The 21,872-nt window shown below is 30.7% G+C and overlaps 1 protein-coding gene across 1 annotated transcript; it reads left to right on the top strand.

Moving 5' to 3' along the window:
• The first annotated feature begins 1,952 nt into the window (after window positions 1–1,952).
• Window positions 1,953–21,110, top strand: LOC106681756 (venom allergen 5). Its single transcript, XM_014422242.3, has 7 exons — window positions 1,953–2,082; window positions 11,177–11,292; window positions 11,430–11,505; window positions 14,545–14,699; window positions 18,526–18,623; window positions 18,727–18,821; window positions 20,925–21,110. Exons 1-7 carry the CDS (start codon window positions 2,016–2,018, stop codon window positions 20,954–20,956), a joined length of 639 nt encoding a protein of 212 aa, XP_014277728.1. The 5' UTR covers window positions 1,953–2,015; the 3' UTR covers window positions 20,957–21,110.
• The last annotated feature ends 762 nt before the right edge of the window (window positions 21,111–21,872 follow it).

Raw genomic sequence — 21,872 nt, 5'->3', positions numbered from 1 at the left:
ATTGCTTCAAGATTAGAAAAACAGAAAACAAGTAGATAATACAAATCCTTTCAGCAACGCTAAGAAGTATGTTAATTTTCTTCAAATAATAAGGTAAAGTTAGTTTCTGTTTTATTTTCAGTAATTGATGTTTTGGCAGAATATGGTGACAAACTCCTGCCGTTCGTTGAAATTTTCTCTTGTCAGTTGGAACGTTAGTAGTCGGATTGATTAAAGGTTCAGGAAAAGATCAAACAATAAAATATTATTATATAAATCAATTATTATAAATCTGCACAAGAACTTAGTAATTCGTTAGATATCACCACAAGTGAGGATCACGGTTAATGAAGAAAATTATCCAGCACGTGTTTTTCTGAATGTCCTGTCTGTAAAAATTCTGGGAGGGGTGATAATAACAAAATTTGATAAAAAGTTATTTAAAAATCATTATGAAAACATCTCTTGTGGATAAGTTAATTTATTATTGAAAATATAGATTAATTACACCTATTTTACAAAAGAAAAATTAAATTTTACATTGAACTAAAGAAGTTTTGTTTTCAAAAATACCTTTACTTTTAAGAAGTGGAGATGCTAAATTTTAATTTAAGAAAACTCCCAAATTATCTAAACAGTAAATATTTTTCTTTTTCCATAGATAAGGTGGAAAAATTTTGCATTTCCCTCCTGGTAGTCCATAGAAAATTTACGATTTCCTTTTCTGTTCGTCACGAATTTTGTAGTATGCAAGAGGTGTGTAACTCGTACTAAGTAGGCAGTTTGGATTGGGCTTGAAAGTAATCTTTTTACATCTATCGGTCGGTGCCAAAATAACACATAAAATTGATAGACATAAGTGAAATATAATTATTACAATTTTGACTATTAGGGCGTTGTGGAGGCTATACGATTTTTAAAGTACAATATGAATTGATCTCAAGTGATACAGTTAATAATTTAATTAATAACTACTATACAAATAAACTGAAAAATGAACATAAAATAATAATTATTAAAAAAATTAAATTCAATAAAATAAAAATTAGTAATAATAATAACTGAACTGATTTTGAAGTGAATAATAAAGCTGCAAATTTAAAATTAGTGAATTAATATAATAATGAGAATAAAACAAGATGATATAAAATATGATAAAAATAAGGATCCAATAATATCTATTACTAAGCACACATAAATTGCTAATTCTAAGTGAAATATAATAAAATAAATTATGTGGAGTTAAGAAAAACTATGGTCATTTGGTGAATTAAAATCAATTATTGGGAATCATAGAAGTAAAAAAGTACCCAGTTAAATTCAGTTTTTTTTTGTGGTTGATTTATTTATTAGTTCTTCTGGTAAGCGATTGAACAGATATGGTACCATATAGTTTAAGGTACGTTTACCAAATTTATTGTTATAAGGTGGTTCGATAATTATTTTTTTTTTAAATAATTTGTTATCTATAAATTTTAAAATAATTCTATAAAAATAAAATAGTTTAGGTGGTAAAATAACAACGATTTTAAAATTTTCTCTTTTATTATTGCAGTGCGTTATTGTTCCTAATGTTCATTTTTGTATAATTGCAAGTTTTGATAAATGACTATCAGCACTGGAACCATTTCCATTATAATTTTATAAAGTTTTGGACATTAATTTCTAGTTTAATTGGAAGAATTATTAGGACTTTCGACTGATTCATTCAGAGAGGAAAGTGAAAAACATTTTTTTTTATTAGAAAATAAAAATATAATTCCGAGTAATATTAGCAGGAATAAGGAAAATATTTTTGAACAACAACCAGGAAGGACAGTCACGTAAATGGATAATCTAGATATCTGAAAAAAAAAGTTTAGAGGAAATGAGTACATTCTTAGGACAGCACCTATGATATGTATCATCCCCAACATTGATTGCGAGCCTAACATAAGTGTGGAACGATAAGGAGGTCCTCCCCACCACTGCCTGGAAGAGTAGAAGGGGAAGGTGGATATAGCAGGTACCGCATCTTCTACTTTTAGATCATTACCATGTTCTTCTTCTTCTTGACGTTGATCGCTTTTGCCGAAGGTGCCTGCCGAAATGGCTCCGTCATCAGTAAGTATCATAAAGTTCTTACTTTTAAAGCATTTCCGGAGTGTCTGCCAGTGAGGAATTTCGTATAATTGTGAATTCATTGTTAATTTTTCGGAAGTTTGGAAAGTCGTCAATAATTAATTACTTTAATATCTACGGTTTTCATACAAAGCAATCCAGGGCAGCAACTTTATGGCAGTTGAAAGAATTCTTGACCCAAGCCGGAAATTTTATTCTTATTTCGATTTTATTCATTTCAACATTTATTACAGATGCATTGACTTTTAAATTTAAACTTTATTATGTGAGCATGACATTACATTTAAGTTTATGTAAATCTTTAGGTACCGACAATCTATTTGTTATTTTTGCTAAATTTCGTTACAAACTTGATTTCCAAACCCAGAATCATATTAAAAATCACAACAATTTATATTCTATATAAAATCAAAGCAAAATATTTGCTTTGTACAAATTTAAATTGAATTAAGTTTATAGAAAAAGTAAACAAAATAAAGTTTTAATGATACAATAATTTAATCGATTCAATCATTTATCAGGTTTATTTTTCACATTATTTTGAATATTGTCATTAGAATTGATTTTTATAAGTCAATGAAGAGAAAATATGAAACCCTTGTTTCAATTAATAAATAAAAAAAATTATTTGCAAACAATTATGCGCCACAAAAATTATTTACAACATTGAAATTAACTATTCTCTCTATTTATATTTTTATAATTACTTACAGATTTAAAAAAATCATAATAAGAAAACGATATACTATTGAAACAGAATAAATTTTAAAAAAAAACCTACATAAATGTCGGGGTTTCCAGGCGCTCTCGTGTATCCCGTTGGTTGGAGTGGCACCATCCAACCTCCCGAATGCAATTCCTCCTTGGTGTTTTCTTATTCCAAGTTCTCAAAATAAAAAAAATTATCTATATCCTTGATATCCTCACCCTACGACCATCCATCCAATCATTTAACACCAGATTCCAGCGAAATAAATTTGTATATGTATATGGCTACCTATAACACCGCCTCCTTTAGCAGATCTTTTGTGATACGTGCAACCTCCTCCTAGAATTCTCTTCCTCTCTTCATTCGTCAATCCTCATCCATGGTTTGCTTTAAAGAACACCTATCATCCACCTACTACATAGCCAAATTTTCGTATCATTTTGAGTTATGTTTACAGCAATTATAGATTAATATTATAAATTATAATTTAACTTAAGTTTTAATTCTAAAGTCTTGATTTTAACTTTTCATATCAACATATACATTGAAACATTCTTAAATGCCTGCCAGAGAATTAATCTTAATTTGCGAACAATGTATTTATTCTTAGGGGACATTTGTCCCAGAATAAAATTATTTTTTCATTTCATTTTCATTTTCAAATGTAAATGTAAAAATACTAAAAACTATTTTTATTTAAAGTAAATTAGAAGCAAGGAACGTTAGAAAATCCGTCTGATGGATTCTTGTTAACATCTTGAATTTGTTAAGATGAATAGCAGAGTTCAAGAATTACATGAAAAAGTAGAGGATTTTCGGAAAAAAATCTTGAAAAAGTGTGAAAATTGGTCAGCAATTTCAACTAACGGCATATATAATAATATTGTAATACAAAACATGTCTAAAACAATTGGCCTAAAATCATATTTTAGTCTCTAATAATTTATAACTTAAGTTTAAACTTTAAGGATAATGCGAATCTTCGACCGATTCTCCTTGAAAAATTGTACAACTATTGTATATTCAATGATTCTAAAAATATATAATTATATCAGATTTTTGTTTATTTGTTCAAAGTAATGCAAAAATCGATGTCTTATCGAATAATATAAGCGATGAAAGTCAGCAAAAGTAAATTTTTAAGAATAGATAAAAAAAAATATAGATATTTTTAAACTTTTTTTTTTTTATTAGGGAGTCAAAACCTACCTTTCCCAACATACAAGATGTCAGGAGAGTATTCCCTGAAATTCCACCTTTTTCTATAAATTTATCGAGAACTGACTTCTATAAACAGCGTTGATAAGATATCTTAAATTTTTTGCCGCCCCACTAAGACCCCCAGGGGGCATCAAAACGGAAAGAGACTTGAGATAGTTAAATCAAGCAATATTTATCAGATCTTACCAACTTTTCGGATTTTTAAATTATTATTTGGAAGTGATGAAACTTCTACTCCTCCCCTCCCATAACGACACTCCTGTCAATAAAAATGAAATAATAAGGAACTAAGAATTTTTAAAATGACTTGATTGGAGTTTAAAAAAATTACAAATATAGTGCTATAATTAAACTTAACGGCCCGATAAAATCGAACAATGGTCAATAATGGATTCGAATGATGTAAAGCTTGAATACAAAATCAAAGGGGAAATATCAAGTTTTGCTAAAGCTTTAGTTGACTGAGAAACTTCAATTTTAATAGAATTAATAATATTTGTCGTTTTATAATTTTAAAATTTTTATTTACCATTTATTAAATACTGAATTGTTATTGAATCAATATTTACAATAGAAAGAATGATTTTATAGAGATTGTCAACCTATCAACTGAAAGTTAAATGCTGTCCCCACTTGGATTTCCGATCTCATTCCAAGCAGGTGTTTTCTATGTTTTATTCTATTTTTTCTTATCTATCATTTGCCTCCTTCTCCTTCTCTATCCTTTTCTTATTCTTCCTTAACCACCTCACTAGTTATGTTCAATACATATTATTATTGCCATATTTTCTAAACACTTCTTATGTCTTGTTGTAAAAATTAATTTTTACATTTTTATTAAATTTATTTTTCACTTTAATTTGTTTGGAAATTTTTTTTTTATTCCGTTGACCATCATTTATCAGATTTTTCATAACTCCTCTTCATTTTATCCAATTCCAACGTTTTTACAACCACTGGAAAGCTAATGTCTCCTTTTTAAATCGACATTTCAAAATTTAGATTTAATAACCTTATAAGGGCGAAATATAAGCTAAAAAAACAAAAAAAAAACATTTAAAACGTTTAATTTTATGTCACTGGTTCTAATTTCTTTAATTAGATACGGTTTGGGCCGTTTGATGCAGTTTGTAGAGCCATGAACAGCGCCAGTGTTTAGTGTACATTGGTTGAGTCATGTCGAAGTTAATTCAATTTTTTGATTTTTCAAACGTAATTGAGGGAAATTAAGGCTAAAAAATTTTATTTTCGAAAATTTGTATTTAAGGGTTTCTCTGGGTGATAAAAACGAATATCAACTTTGTTTCACTCCTAAAAAATCTTTTACCACACTTTGATAGGTCATTCGTTCTGAATTGTTTCAATACAGTACTTATATTAAAGTACAATTAGAGTTATTATATAAAAAAAACTATTTATATTTTATGCAATATATATATGCCTATAACATAAATAATCAAAGTGTCTAAAAGAATAAAATAAAATCACCAAAATCGGAGCTATATTAACGATTATACAGCGTAGTCAGTGTTACCGTTTATGTTTCTTTAGTTAACGTCTTATCACTTCATCTATATATTAATTGATATCAATGATTCAATAGTGTTTAATTAGTGTATATATATATATATACTCAAATATAGTAATAGCGAAGCATTGCTGGGTCTGCTAATTAGTAATATAAAAAGTGAAGTATTTACTGAACCTGGAGGTTGGATGCCCATATGTACTGAACTATACATTTAAGAAAGTTATGGATTTTAAATAGAAAAACCCGAATCCTCAAGAACAGACCAACCTGAATCTTAATTAATAATACTTTTTATATATTTAATTTTTAATTTAACATAAAATTGGATATAACTTTTAATACCATGAAACAAATTAAATTATCATTATTTTTCAGTACATTACTAAAATTGGTAAATGTTTTGATAAATTTATTTTATTTATACATTGTGAAAGAGGAAAGATTCCATCCTCAAGGTCTATTTAAAAGCGTAAAGGAAAATATTACGAAAAAGTTATAAAATTAATACAAGATAAGGTGTTAATGAGAACAAAACCTAATTAGCGTGTGTAACTAAAACAATCCTACTTAACTTATATTCACAACCGTCTTTACATCTTAGATTATTCATTAAGTGCAAAAATAATCTAAATAGGACCCGAGCCCAGAAAAAATATATAATATAAAAAAATTGTTCTAATAAAACATTACAACAATAATAAAACATAAAAAACGATTATAACTCGAAATTAAAAAATTAAATTATTATCAATAAGCTATCTGAATTACTTACGTATGAATTTTCATTCTTGGTGAGAAAATGAGAAGTTAGTTAGCAATAAGAATCTTCGGGTAATAAAATACATTATAAATTCTTTTTAGATGCAACGTATGTATGCAGTAACATCTGTAATCAATAATGCCCTCATATGGTGACAAGTCATCTGGATTAGAATTCATTTTTTTTTTATCACAAAATAAAGGAATATATACATTTTTAAAATAGGCACTGTTGATATTACAGTAACCGTATTTGAAATGAAAAAAAATAATAATAATTTAAAAAATTAATTTTTAATTTCAAATAATATATTCAAATATTTCACTAATTTTTTTTGTTGTTGTTTAAATATTGAATAAAAAAACAAAATAAAATGCGACATTATAGAGCGAACATGACCTATAAACATAACCTTACAAAAAAAAAAAAAAAATCTAAAACACAACAATACTTAAAATTAATTAATATGTCTTCAATTTAGTAGAGAGTCAAATTATAAATTAATATTGAAAATAGATTGCAATTTGATTTCCAGATTGATGACATATTTTTTTTTTCTCAACATACATTGTCATTTCATTTAACGTTTCGGTAGTTGATCTGTTATAATAGCTTTGATAATTTGCGTTTTAAATTGTTGATTTTTTTCAATTTCAGGCGCTTTTTAAATATTTCTCGATTAAACTTATTTCTCGTTTTAAGCAAATATTTCAAAAGCGAAATAGGATCGTTGCTCCCTGGGGGACTTAGTGGGGCAGGTCCGGGCGGGAAGTATTGCCTCAATTCTCAAAGCATTAAACCAAATGAAAATGTATATACTTGAAGAAGTTTGTCGGGGGGTGCGGTCAGCAAAGTTTCGGAAGCAGAATAGAATTAGATAAGTTTGCTACTTCCTCAATAGTCGCTTCATCTTTTTTTTTTTTTTTTTTTTTTTATTGAAAGAAAAAATGTTTAAACGGAGACATTAAGTGTGCCAGGCATTTTTCATCATAATATTCTGTGTACACCATACCATCATTTACCACTAACCACTGTAAATTTTTATTATTTTTTTACGTATATTACAGGGTATACCTTACCCTGCTTATCTGTCCTTGTTACGGTCATATGAGGTTAATGCGGAGTTTATAAAAGAAATAACCTCCAATAATCAATTTAACTTATATATAGAGGTGTAGATAGTTGACCGTAGATTAATGCTTGAAGAAGTTTGTCGGGGGGTGCGGTCAGCAAAGAACAACATAAATAAACAAAACCATATTTATTTATGACGTTATTTATGTTGTTCTTTGCTGACCGCACCCCCCGACAAACTTCTTCAAGCATTAATCTACGGTCAACTATCTACACCTCATTACGAAAATGTATATATATTTTTTAAAATAAAAATATCATAAGTTAAAGAGTTCCAATTCCCATTAATTTTGAAAATTTGATTAATTTATTCAATTACGTAAAATAGAATGTTATTATACCATGGGAGAATAAAACTAGGAATAAACAAAATCTTGAAAAAAAAAATCAACATTAGAGCATATTTAACAGATATTTTCTTATAGCACTTTGGTTAGAGAACTTTATGTCAAACCTCTGTTCATGTTCAAACTTAACTATTAAACATTTTTTTTAAAGGTTGCAATAGTACAGTAGTATACAAATAAAATTCAACATGACACAACTGATTAAATAATAGGGTCTTGGTGTAGGTTATTAATTTATGTATTATATCTAATGTTATATGTGGTGTAATCTCATCTATGAGGACTACTTATGATAATTTCCATGAGGATAAATATGTTGGAGTTTGCGTATAAACACTGAATATTATAAAGTATTCTGAATTTTATTATAAATTATTCTGCGACTGAGAATGTACGAGTCCGACCAAATTTCAGGACGACGACCTTCACTTGAGAAATATAGGGGATGATATTTATAAAATAATTTGACTGAGTTATTGCTTCTTAAAGTTTTTATATTTCTGAATCGAAAAAAAAAAACACTCCAAGGACGATATAGTCAATATTTTGAATGTTATGGAAATTTTTACCTAAATAACAAAGAAAAATAATATTTTTAAGATTTTATTTAATAACAAATAAATAAATTATTCCTCATAGAAGATAATAGGGAGGGAGTTTCTTTTCCCCGAATATTTTGAAAATCTTGAAAAAAAATAAGAAAAATTAACTTATAAGATACTATTACAAATTATGAAAATTATTGTAAAACATTTTACTCAAAAGAGATTATCTTAAAGTTTCTAGTTGCTATTTATTTTTGTACTGTTGATGTGAGATATGCCGGATTTTTTCAAGCTTTATGTGGTTTTGTATCTTCCTGATAATGTTTAAATGGGTAACACGTTGACTAGTGAGTTGTTCGCAAGTATTTCAGGGACACGAGATTTTGTGCTAAGAACCCTTGTAACCATTGGATTGTAAAATTCATTAAACATATATATTTTTTTTAAATAAAAAATATTATTTATCAAAGTATTGACAAAGACGTTACTGGATAGTAATTGTATATTTGTACCGTTAATAGCTGAAAAAACGAAAGAGTAATAATAATAATAATTTATTTATTTGTTTATGGGGCAAACCCCGTACAAATAGAGTTAGTCTCTGAGATACATAAAATAAATAATCTTTTGTAGTAATTTTACAAAAATGGTGAGTTAAAGATCATTTAATCATAAACTAATAATAAACAATATACCCAAGCTGGGATATCTACGTTCGTTAAAATAAAACAGAAACTTCTCTTCATATTTAATAGTAGCGATTAACCTGGAATCCTCACACCAGACTAGAAAGACAGGAAACTGCACGTCGATTTCGACTATTACAGCACTTACTGGACAAACGGTCAAAACTTCCAATCCATTACAAAAGACTAATCTACATTGACTGTAATAAGGCCAATCTGGACATACGGAGTTGAGCTTTGGGGCTCCACTAAACCTTCGAATTCCTCTCGTACTCAATCCTTACAATCCAAAATCCTTCGTAAAATCCTCAATGCTCCTTACTTTGTCACAAATAAAATCATACATAAAGACCTTAATGTTCCCTATGTAACCGATCTACTCCTTCCATTACAAACTCTCTAACCACTCAAACCCCCTAGTTTCTAATCTTGCATCCTCTTCCATTCCTGACAATCCTCCGAGGCGCCTGAAAAGAAGATGGCCACGAGACCAGCAAATGTAAAATGTCATTAGAGTGCTACCAATGGGTAGTTTCTCTACCTGTAACACTCCAATTTAACTTAGATCAGATTTACTAAATGTATTATAATGTACAGTTGTAAATAGCAATAAATAAATATTAAAAAAAAAATTTAATAGTATTAAACAAAATATATATATATACCTCATATTGTGAGGGTAGGTATCCAGCTCTAAGCAAAAAGTTCTGTGTTATATATATAAAAAAAGTTTAAGATCTGTTAATCCTGAGGGTACAGACAGAAATTCATACAACTGATTTTGGTTAATATTGCTTAGTTTCGGCATGTATTAGGATTAGGTTCTCATTATATGCAGGGCAATTTGTCAAAAAATGGAAACAATCCTTCAGTGCCGTTCCTCCACAAGCTTCTGTGAGTTCAAAGTATAATTATGTGGACCGACACTTTGAGTAATTGCAATAGAGTAATTTACCAAAGAGTCGTGATTGGGCAATTATTCTCTAGTGAGTTATAGGGCAGCAAAAACAAAAGAGTATTTATCGGCAGTTAAACTGAAGCTAGTTAGATAAAACTAAAAAGTATTTTATAGCAATATACTTTGTAGGGAACACTTTTTTCGAAATTTGTGAAAATAAATTCACAATTTTTTTTCCGAAAACAAAAAATTCTTGTTTTTGAAAATTTATACTTCGGGGACTATTATCAAATGCTCTATCAAAGCGAAAAATTTATTTTACTTTATATTTTGCTATGGAGAATGTAGTTGATATATAGAAATTGAAGACAAACAAACGAAAATTGTAACTTTTTTTTTCTTAAATAAAATCAATATGTACTAATATCTAATGAAAGACAAAGGACATTAAGAAACTAGTTCTTCTAAAATGACTCATTTTACATAAACCACATCAAATTCATGTATACCTGGTATACCAGTAAATGAAGCTGCAGATAGAGCAACGAATCTCATAAGGATTGAAGTGAAAGGGGCCACAATGATAGACCCGACCACCACTGCTGATTATAGGCTCAGTGCAACATTCCTACGAGTGGCAAAAAATTTCGAATCAAGCATCTAAAAAGCTACAAGAAATCAAGGATGGAGACCAAGGATGAAGAGCATACATTTCTTAAATATGTAGTTTCAGTTTCCTACGATTTTTGGATTTTGAGCTTACTACACAGACCATTTTGCGATGCTTGCTTATTTGGACTCAAGAGGGGCGGGGTCAAAACGTGTATTTCCGTCCAAAACTCGAATTAGAAATTTTTCACGATCGTACTACTCCCACTTACTGTGTATTTTATGTATATGTAGAATAGTGAAATTAAAAATAACTAACACTAAAATAGATCATAACAACATTCAGACTTTACTCTGACGCCAGAACAAAAACCAATACACCTTCCCCTTAAGCAGATGATGAAAAAACAATGCAAAATATAATTAAATGTCTGAAAGCCATTAGAAATGTTTGAGCCTGAAAGCCATTTGAGGAAAGACATAACATTTGTAGAAGATATCATAAATACATATCAAAGATATTACATTTATTGAACAGGCTGCTAACATCTATTAGTAACATCTCTTCTTAACATTTATTAGTAAATAATATAAAATAGGAATCAAATAAAAGAACATATTATTATGACATTGTAGACTCCGGAATCAACTGCAGTCAGAAAAAGATAATTTTGGATGTACACAATGAATTGAGGCAGTTAGTCGCAAAGGGTGAAGCAGCACTTCCACCTGCTGAAGACATGCTTGAAATGGTAAAATGAATTATATTATTGTAACTAACTATAATGAACAAATGTGTTACGTTGTTAATGTGACACTAATCTTTATTATATATTACGAATACATCAATAAATATAGAACTTTTACTAATATATATTTTTAAATTTAGAGATGGAGTGAAGAAGCAGCGAAGACTGCGCAGATTTTAGCTGATCGGTGTGTATTTCAACATGACACTCAAATTGGTAAGTAATATTTAATATATATGTATATAACTTATGGGACGTCGGAAAGTAAATTAAAAAAAAAAAAGATGAAAAAGGGACAGACAGGTGAAGTGCACATATTCAGATATCAACTGGTTTATTATGCCTCTTAATTCTCTTCATATACATTCACGCCGTTTTCAAATTTCATTGTCAATTTAAATATTTGTCGATTCAACTATCTTAAAGTCTCCTCTTCCCGTTTCAAGTCAATATTTCAGAAGTGATATAGGACCGTCGTCGCTCCGTGGGGGTCTTGGTAAGACGGGCCCGGGTGGGAAGGATTGCCTTTTTTTGTGTTATGGTCTCTTCTTGTGAGATTGTGATATGTCGTACTTTCACCGACCTCTTCGTTATAATTTTCTGTTTCGTTAATTCAGATAAGTAAGGCTACTAAGAAGGGCGGCAGTGGTGTGTTACCTATGTGCCCAACTGCTATTTCACTCCCGATATCTAGGACTTTGAGATTGTACCTCGAAACGCGTTTGGCTTTCTGTTCCGCGATTCTTCTTCTCGTTCTCTCTTCTTCTTCTTTAGTGCCAGGCCGGTACTTACGATCTCCCCCTCCTCGTTCGTTGCGTTTCTCCAGTCTCGTTTATTTCGGTGTCCAAAGAGAATTTCAATGGGATAGAACCCCGTGACTGTGAATGGTGTGGTTGTAGGTCGCTATCGCTCTTATCATAGTCTTATATCGGCTTATCCCCTAACCCATTTGACAAAACCACAGATGGTCCTTTCGATCCTCCCTCTGCTCTTTGGATGTCCCGGGGTACTTTTATGCCACCCTACCTCCAATGCAAGCTTCACGAATGGTGGCGTTGTCGAATTCGCGTCCTCCAACTGACAAAATTTGATCCGGAATCACATAAAATTGGAACCAAATTCGTAATGCTTCCTATACAACCTCTGGCAAGCGATCTCTGATTGGTAAGCCATCGTCACTTTGCTGAAGAGATCGATAATCGTAACCCACGAGTAGCCCCTCAAAGTGAGGGTGTCAACCTGCAGATCCGCGAGCAGCGTACCATTGCGATGGGTACATCCTCCAGTGTTGTTTTTGGAGGGTGACGATTAATTGACGATTCTCTTCATGCCCGACCAAAAATACTGACTTTCGGGGCGTGCAGTGTTTCGCTCAGTCCGCAATGATAGGTTTTTGGCTTACCACTAGGGTTACCTCCTTTTTTCGTTCCCCATCTCTATGGTTTTAACCATTACCGTACATCGGACAAATGTCCGGTACACCCCAATCTGTTCCCATCTCCATAGGCGTACTTTTTTCTTCCAGATAACGCCGTTTCCGACGAATAAGTGATACAACTTCCCAGACGCGTCATTGTGCTCGGGAGATCTTGTCTTCTTTAACTCTTTTAATTTTTTCCATACCTCTCATACTCTATCTTTATCAGGCCAGTAGTCCTGGTATTCCAGATAATTTGCCGAGACTTGTCATTCATAATTTTCTCGATCTGCTCCATCTCTGCCGGTTGTTCGCCGTCTGAGTTATCGTTTCCTGGAGTTGCTTCTGGGGCGTCCCCGTTTGCCTTGACTTTCGTTCTTCCCGGCGTCCAATCCTTCAAAAATTATCGCATGTTTCCGGACATCCCCTCCTTTTCTCAATCTATCGCGTTTATCGTGATAGCTCGGGAGAATCAGACTGATATCGCATTCCCTTTACCGGGCTTATCCGCGATTTCGATATTTTATTGGCTAAGCATCTTTTACCTCTCGAATGCACTATAACGTGTGAACGATCTCAAATATGAACGCTGTTTTGTGCAGGTCGTTGGATGAATCCTGATCTGGTGATAGTCGCCTTTTAAATCTAAGGTACTGAAAATGGTGGCCCACCTAGTCTGTCCAAAATTTCTTATAACCTTGATATGGGGTACCTTTCATCAATCATGTTCTCATTGAGGCTCCGATAATCGATCATTATCCTGTATTTTTCCGTACTAACTCTTTTTCGCACGACCCAGATGTGAAGTGCTATCCACGATGATACCGTGTTTTTCTCTATTTCCTCCAGGATGTGTTGCCGTACCGCCTTTCCTTCACGCGAAGTGAGTTTTTCCTGTTTCAGGACGATCTCGGGCATCGTCTGGCCCGTTGGGCATTCCTCCATTGTTCCTGATTCGCGCAGCCGCTCTGCTTAATATATCGCAACCTACTATAACTCGGGGCATCTTTTCTACTACGTGGACTCTTAATTTGTTCCCGTTTGTCCCCCTATCGATTCAATAGGGGGTCTATATCAGAATAGACCAGCAGGAAGCATAGTATATCTGGGAGGCACCCTTGATAGACACCTGACACTAACTCGCCAGTGCAACAAGAAAATCAAGCTGGCAGGACCACGTCTTACAGGCATAATTACCAGCTAATTTCTTCTAATCTCTCTCTTCGTCTCAGATTAATAATCTACATAAGCTGAGGCCTGCTCTACGGAGCACCTATGCTGACTAACATAGCAACAACAACAGCTAAAAAGCTCCAACAGTTTCAGAGCAGGATGATTAAACGTATAGTGAGACATACTTCACTACAAACAGTACAGACGGACCAAATACACACGACACTCGACCAACCAACTGTCACAGAATTAATACACCTCTTCAAATGCATTACTAATTTAGAAAAAGAGGTTACTCTCAAATCGTTTTCCCGTCATGACATCAATCCAACGCACCCGTGGGTTTTAGAAAAAAAATATGCTGCTTCAACAATTATTTAATAGTTTTTTAGTTATTTTTAAGTTTTAAATAGAAAATAAATAGCTCACAAAATACTAAAATATTTAATTGTAACAATTTTAATGTATTAATGTTTACGTAAATATTGTAACATAATTATATCAATGCCTATGTAGATTATATTTCCACACTAATAGATAATTTGCCATATTTAGCACTTGAATGGAAATAAGTTTTAAAAACAATTATAAAGGTTTATTAGGTATAGAAAAATTATAGAAGAAGATTATAGAAATATTGAACTTCATTGTTAAATTATTATCAGGAGGTCTCTTAGTTGGACAAAATCTGGCTAAGATTTGGACACGAGGAAAAGTAAATCGTGGAAAGCTTTTAACACGTATGATGGGTTTGTGGAAAGAAGAATCTTCCGAGTACGTGCTGGGGGAAATCAACCCCGGAACTGGGCATTATTCACAGGTATTTGAAATTTTGTATAAATTAACTGCATAATAAGTCTTCACTATGCATATGCAATGAAAACTGACACAATATTTATTTTTTTTTAGACTTCTTAGAATTTCGAAATAAAACTAGATAATCTCAGTTATGGCGATTTTTTTGGTTTTCTAATTGTTTATTGTTTTACAGTTTAGGATGATTTAGCCATAAAAGGTGAAAACAGTGAGTACCCATCATTATAATTGATGCATTTATGTCACGATATCCATTTGGGGATACTGACGGCCAAATGAGGATCGGCAGATAATACTCAAATTCATTTAAGACGTTGAGACCTTTTCTTATATGCTAAAACGTACAAATAAAGTTTTAAGCAATTAAAGATAGACGGTTTTAAAAATATAAATACAGAATAAATCGATTTAACGGTACCCCTAAATTTTTCACACATTTACATTATTTGTTCCCAAGCTTGAAATTCCACAAAACCTCGACAGAATTCGAAATTTGAATCATGAAAAAGACATTGAAATAATACTTATTTTATTTTGTACGTTTTGGGGTTTTTTCAAAATTTTGCACGTTATGTTTTTTGTTTTTTCAGCAATGTTTTAGGAATTTCATAAAATTATATGCTAACACTAAATTTCTCATATTATAGGAGCACAATGCCAAAATTTAATTATGTTATCATTTTTTCCTTATTTAATTAATAGTTGACAATTGACAAATTTGAGGTGAAGAATGCATATCACTTAACATATAAAGAATCAAATTAAACCTAAAAAAACAAGTGAAGAACGTTCTTGGAGTAGTATTAACCAGTGGCTTTGGGTAATTATGATAAAATATCACTAGAATAAGCTTGTTATTGAGGATGTTTGTTCAGTGTTATTGTTTTTAACTTAGGTCCCGACACAGCCTCAAGCACTTTATTCTTCTATATGACTTTGTTATGACTATTGAGATTTTCATTTCTTTTTAAATATGTTTATGTTACCTATATATAAAATAAAAATCAATTGGTCTGATCAATATGAATACATCTATACATTTTAAATCAAAATTTTTCTACATTTATTACTACTTGTTACATATTTTAGCAAGGGTATATCTATATATAAATACACCATTGAAAAGCTATGTGAAATTTGAGATGAATTTAAAAAGAGATTTTCGCCTGAAAGAATATTTTAAATACTCCATTTTGCGTAGTGTCTTGCATACTTTTTTCTAGAACTTAAAATTAAGGTAGTTTAAAAAAGTTGAAAAATTTAATGCCATTCTTCATAATAGGAATTATTAGCTATTCCTTATAGTTTAATTATATATAAAGATATTAGGTTTTTAATCAGAGGAATTTAGTAGTTATGTATGTTTACATAAATGTAGAGAGCATTTATCTAGTCCAATTTGATTCAAACAAGGTTAGATAAGCCTTCTATACATTATAAATTAAAGAATAAAGTTTTAAGTTTTTACTGCACGATTTTTTGTTTTTTACTCCAATAAAACCCGGACTCTGATTAGAAGGCAGTGTTCACTGTAAGCAATACACCGCTTATAGTGAACAGTTCGTAATATCTAAATATTAGATATTTACCAATGTGTTTAAGTGCATAGTAAGTTATCATCATGCGTGAGTAATTTTTTTTTTTTAATAATTTATTTATTGTTATTTACAACTGTATATATCATCAAGTAAATTTGCTGTAAGTGATATCATGACAAGATACAAACATTTCGAGAATCTACCCAATGATAGAACTCCAAAAAATTTGATTTGTGACAAAGTATGGAGCATTAAGGATTTTACGAAGGATTTTGGACTGTAAGGATTGGATTCAAGAGGAAATAGATGGTTTAGTGGAGCCCCATAGCTCAACTCCCTATGTCCAAATAGGCCTTATAATAGTCATGTAGATCAGTCTTTTGTAATGGATTGGAAGTTTGGACCGTTTGTCTAGTAAATGTAGTAATAGTCGGAATCGACGAGCAGTATTCTGTCTTTTCAGTCTTGTATGAGGATTCCATATCAGTCGTTTGTCCAGATTTAGTCCTAAGTAACAGATCCGTCAACAGGAATAAGTGGGGTATTATTAAAAGATACTGTAGGGCAAAACGAAGGTTTACGACGAAGGGTAAATGTGATTTGGTGGGATTTATTGGAATTTATTTTAAACTTCCAGTTTTGACACCATTCTTCAAGGGTGGTGATGTGGGATTGGAGAGATTGGGATACAATGGAAGGATCATTATTCACTGACAATAGGCATGTGTCATCGCCATACGTGGTGAGAATAGTGTTAGGATGGGTTGGGATGTCAGCTGTAAAAACTGTATAAAGGATAAGACCAAGGATACTACCCTGAGGTACACCAGACTCGATCAAAAGCCTGTTCTACATCAAGAAAGACTCCCGAGCCGTGAGTAATTTAAAAATGATTATTTAAATAAATCAATTGGTATCCATGTTAAGTATCAACAGTCCCACGTTTCGGCCTCAAGGACAATCTTAAATATAAATTTACACCTCATTTTACATCCAATTATTTAAAAACGTTTTGCAGGCTATTCTGCACAGGTCATTAATTACAAGTCATATAACAAAAGTTTGTCACAATTTCATTAATTTTTAAAATTATTAATTTTAGTTCAACTTACACTATCAACAGTCATATAAACATTGAGTTTGTATATATGAACATTTGGAACAATTCAAATTGCATTTTGGTCTAAATTTTTATTTGTCCCATTATTAAAATTCATATTAAAATTAATTGTAAATAGTAACATAAAATTTTCCCCAAATTTTTCATAAATTTTTGGACACGGTCAGGAAAAAAGAACATAAATAAACAAGACATTATTTATTTATGAAGACGTTTCGACCCGAGTTTCTATTCTTCATCATGGAGCTTGTTGCAGGGGATCCTAGCTAAAACTCAAATTTTATTTAAGTTCTCCCTGATGAAAACCTGAAACTTAGGTCGAAACATTGCCATGAATTAATAATTTTTTGTTTATTTATGTTATTTTTGCTGAGCGCACCCCCCGACCAACTTCTCCAATTATTAATCTACGGTCAATTATATACACCGTATTTTCAAAAATTAATTTTACTTAAAATCTCTGCATTATTGTCCTTGAGGATGGCCGTATTGGCTGAAACGTTGGACTGTTGATATAATAAAGAGTGTTGAGATTGAACATGGATACCAATTGATTTATTTAAAAAATAAATACCAGTTTCCAAGAAATTGAAAAGATTATATATTAAAAATGATTTTTAAAATTGAAAACAAAATAAGAAAATTGAATGAAAAAGTATACTAAAGATCTAAGCTAGTGAGTATTCATAAGAAACTAACTTGTAAAGGGGCAACTACAAACTGCAAAGTAATATGTATTCAGCCTAATTTTGCACGTTAAAAATTCCATTTTCCTAATGAACTCAAGCATATAAACAGATGAGATTTATAATTTATGAATGACAGGATTAGATTCAAGATAGATTTGAATGGATTCAGATCTTCACAGGGTTGCTAGACTGTTGCTGTTGCTCAAAACTGTTGCTAGACTTTATGTTGTATGTTCGTTGATTGGTTTAATTTTGATCGCCAGCTTCTCCTAGATTTTCCCGGTCAACTAATGCAAACATAATATGATTTTAAATTTAGTACATCCTGGCTTAAGATTATATATAAAATATGTGTGTGAGTGTATTTGTATTATTTATATTTTTCAGACCATCACTTTAGTTATAATAGTTGAATTTCATTCCTCTTCTTTTATAATATATATTTTATATAATATGATACTTAATAATTATTTAATGCTGTAGATGATATGGGGAAGCAGTGGATATGTCGGGTGCGGTCATATCGAGTTCAAGGAGAAGGGTTATGTAAACAATATACTAGTCTGCAACTATTTACCACCGTAAGTTTACACACATTACTCATGTACTATGTTGATTAACATATTTATATAATTTAAATGTACTATAATCGCATATAAATTTATAAAATTAAATCTGTTTTAGGGGTAACTGGATTGGAGAAAAGCCATATACCCCCGGAAAAGTAAATTGTACAAAGCACAATAAAGTCCAATCTTTGAAATACAGCAATCTCTGCGGTAAGTTAAGATAAATAGATTCAATTATTTTTAATTTAAGTGAAAAATTGTTTGCCCTAGGACTGGGACCGACTGTTTGTTTTTTTTACATTTTTTATAATGATTGTTAGAAAATAATATTTCAATAAATTCAGAACAAAGACATATAATTTTAATGCAACAAAATCATAAAATTGAGAAACGTGTCTGTTATTTTTCGACCAAGTATCATCATAAAAAATCTTATTGATATCTGTGGACCTATGTGCATAAACTCCCCTTATAAGTTAAAATTAAGAAATCAACTAAACATCAACAATGTTATTTTCACGAATTACTTTTGTATAATTATGTACCTGCCATCTTGATATAATTGTCATTTCTATTCGCCAACTATCTTCTGAAGCATTGTTAACAATCATTAGCAAATATCATTACTCGGACTTATTTAGCTAAAAAATCATTGGGAGGATAAACTAAATATGCGGGACTAAATACGGGACCGAAAAAAAATTGTACATCACTTTAAACTGTTTAATAAATTGTTGTTTCTTCACTCTTTCTCTTGTAAACAACATTAGTAGCTACTATGAAAAAGTTCCAGTAATCAAATCCTAAATCAAGGCGAAATTAGCTACTTTAACGTAAATTATTTTCTATATATACGTTTTCAGTGAAACTCACTCTGCAGAGACAATATGGTAACAAAAAAAATTATACGATAATTAAAATTGTGTGCTAACTTATTCAGACACCTGAATAACAAAGATTAAAAGTAACAATTGTTTTAAATTTAGGAAAAAAATAATCACAACTATTTTAGGAAGAAACATTTTAAGGTGAGGGACATAATCCATAACATTTCAGGGATATCCAACATAACTTGACGATATGGATCAACCAAAACGTACTTGTTAAAATTAACTTTACCGCTCTTTTAATTGCTATTTTTATTTTTTTTAATATTCAAGTCAGGGACTGCTATAACCGATCCATAAATTCCTGACCACGACTTCCTTATTGTCCGCCATTCTTATCTCTTTAACAGATTATTTAAAGTTAATCACACTTAGTCATATCTCGCTCCTCTGTCTGCTGGTGTACCTCAGGATAGTATTCTTGGTCCTATCGTTTATACAGATTTAACCGCTTACATCCCAACCCATCCCCACACTACCTTAAACACGTATGCCGATGCAACGTGTCTGTTCAGTGAATAATGACCCTGTCATTGAATCCCAAATCTGCTAACCCTTGAAGAATAGTATCAAAACTAGAGGATTAAAATAAAGTCTGATAAATCCCACCAAATCAAATTTACATTTTATCGTAAACCCATGACTTCCTGTTGCTCAGTATCCTTTAATAATACCCCACTTATTTCTGTCGAACAGGTCCGTTACCTAGGACTACATCTGGACAAACGACTGATTTGGAATCCTCATACAAGACTAAAGGGCAGCTAACTGCTCTTCGATTTAGATTATTACAGCACTTACGAACGGTCTAAACTTCCAACTAATTACAAAAGACTCATTTATATGGCCATAATTAGGCCTACACAAGGAGCTTTAGGGCTCCACTAAACCATCGAATCCTTACAATCCAAAATCCTTAATGCTCTTTATTTTGTCACAAATGAAGTCAATGTTTCATGTGTTACCGATTTGGCCAGAACCAGATACCAATCCTTCCATGATAAACTTCCCAAATACCCAAACCCACTTGTTTCGAATTTGGCTTCTCCTTCATTACCTGATAATTCTTCTAGGCGTCTGAAAAGGAGTTAGCTTCAAGATCTTCTCTTCTATAAATATTATTAGAGTTTTATTAATGGGTAGACTCTTCACATGCCTGTATCAAACTATTGTATAACTAACATCAAGTTTATATTTATATTTATATAAATAAATTTAAAACAATTCAAATGAAGGAACTGAGCATCATTACCAGCATATGTGGAAAGAAAAAATACAATTTAATTTACTTTCTCTCCAATAATGCTTTTTTGTTGTATATTATTGTTTTTTGTGGCTTCAATTGAAACTAAAACTATCGCGTGGAAACGTTTTTACTGATAACTTCTTATAAAATTTATTCATTTACTTTATATTTTTGTTTCAGCTCCTGATACGAACAAAATAGATGTATGCTGATTTATCAAATTATCTCGGTGAAGAGCTTCAAAAGTCCATTTCACCTCTTATTTATAGTTTATCACATTTTGCGGTGTACATATCACACCTAAAGTTGTTAAATTATTACAACACTCTTGTTTTCATTTAATTTATTAAAATTATTATTTAATTATTTTTTTTTTTTATAATTCCCCCAAAACGAACTATTTATTATCTTTTGACCATTTTTACTACCCCACAGAACGTTGATGAAGAATTTAAGTCATACTTAAAATATTTAAATTTTTTTTTTTTTTAAAAGTTCATTAAATCAATTTTTTATATACTTCCTTCTAAAAAGTAACTTTTTTTTTAATTTTGAAAAATTAAAATTCTAAATCTAAAACCTATTTACTTTATTTCAAAATTTAAATTTTCTCCTGTCAATTAGGTGTTACAAATCAACATTTCTAATAAAAATTTAACTTATCTGTATTAGATGCTCCAATAATAATTTTTAAATAATATTATTTGCAATCGCGGATATATTAACTTTTGATAGAAAATTCCTCAAATGATAACGTTCACTACAGTAGAAACATGTACTGATTGAACACCGGTAAAAAAAAATAAAAGAGAAATAAATGGATATAATTTTCACAGAATTGACTGATTTCAGCGTTAACCATCTAGATTAAATTTATAAATAAATAAAATGCCTTTGTGACTACTACAACTATAATATAATAACTATAACTATCGTTTTATTTTATTATGAATTTCGATCAACTATGGAAACTTCATGAATATCAAAAAAAAAAAAAAAAAAATAGAAAAATTGGTAAATGGAAAGCGCCAGATCCATACCACATTTTATTCAGATGTAAGAAATATACATAGTAAAGGAAGAGAAGAACTAATATTTGAAGAAGAATCTACATTTCATAAGCAAAAT

This window comes from Halyomorpha halys, unplaced genomic scaffold (genome assembly GCF_000696795.3).
Source record: "Halyomorpha halys isolate HHAL.00 unplaced genomic scaffold, Hhal_1.1 Scaffold363.1, whole genome shotgun sequence".
NCBI lineage: Eukaryota > Metazoa > Arthropoda > Insecta > Hemiptera > Pentatomidae > Halyomorpha > Halyomorpha halys.
Note: the sequence above shows the minus strand (reverse complement) of the source record. Positions and strands in the feature narration are given on the sequence as shown.

Coding starts and splice junctions, on each gene's coding strand:
- LOC106681756 (XM_014422242.3), top strand. CDS start 2,016: ATGTTCTTCTTCTTCTTGACGTTGATCGCTTTTGCCGAAGGTGCCTGC. Junction 11,506..14,544: donor TCAACATGACACTCAAATTG/GTAAGTAATATT, acceptor AATTATTATCAG/GAGGTCTCTTAGTTGGACAA. Junction 14,700..18,525: donor GAACTGGGCATTATTCACAG/GTATTTGAAATT, acceptor TTAATGCTGTAG/ATGATATGGGGAAGCAGTGG.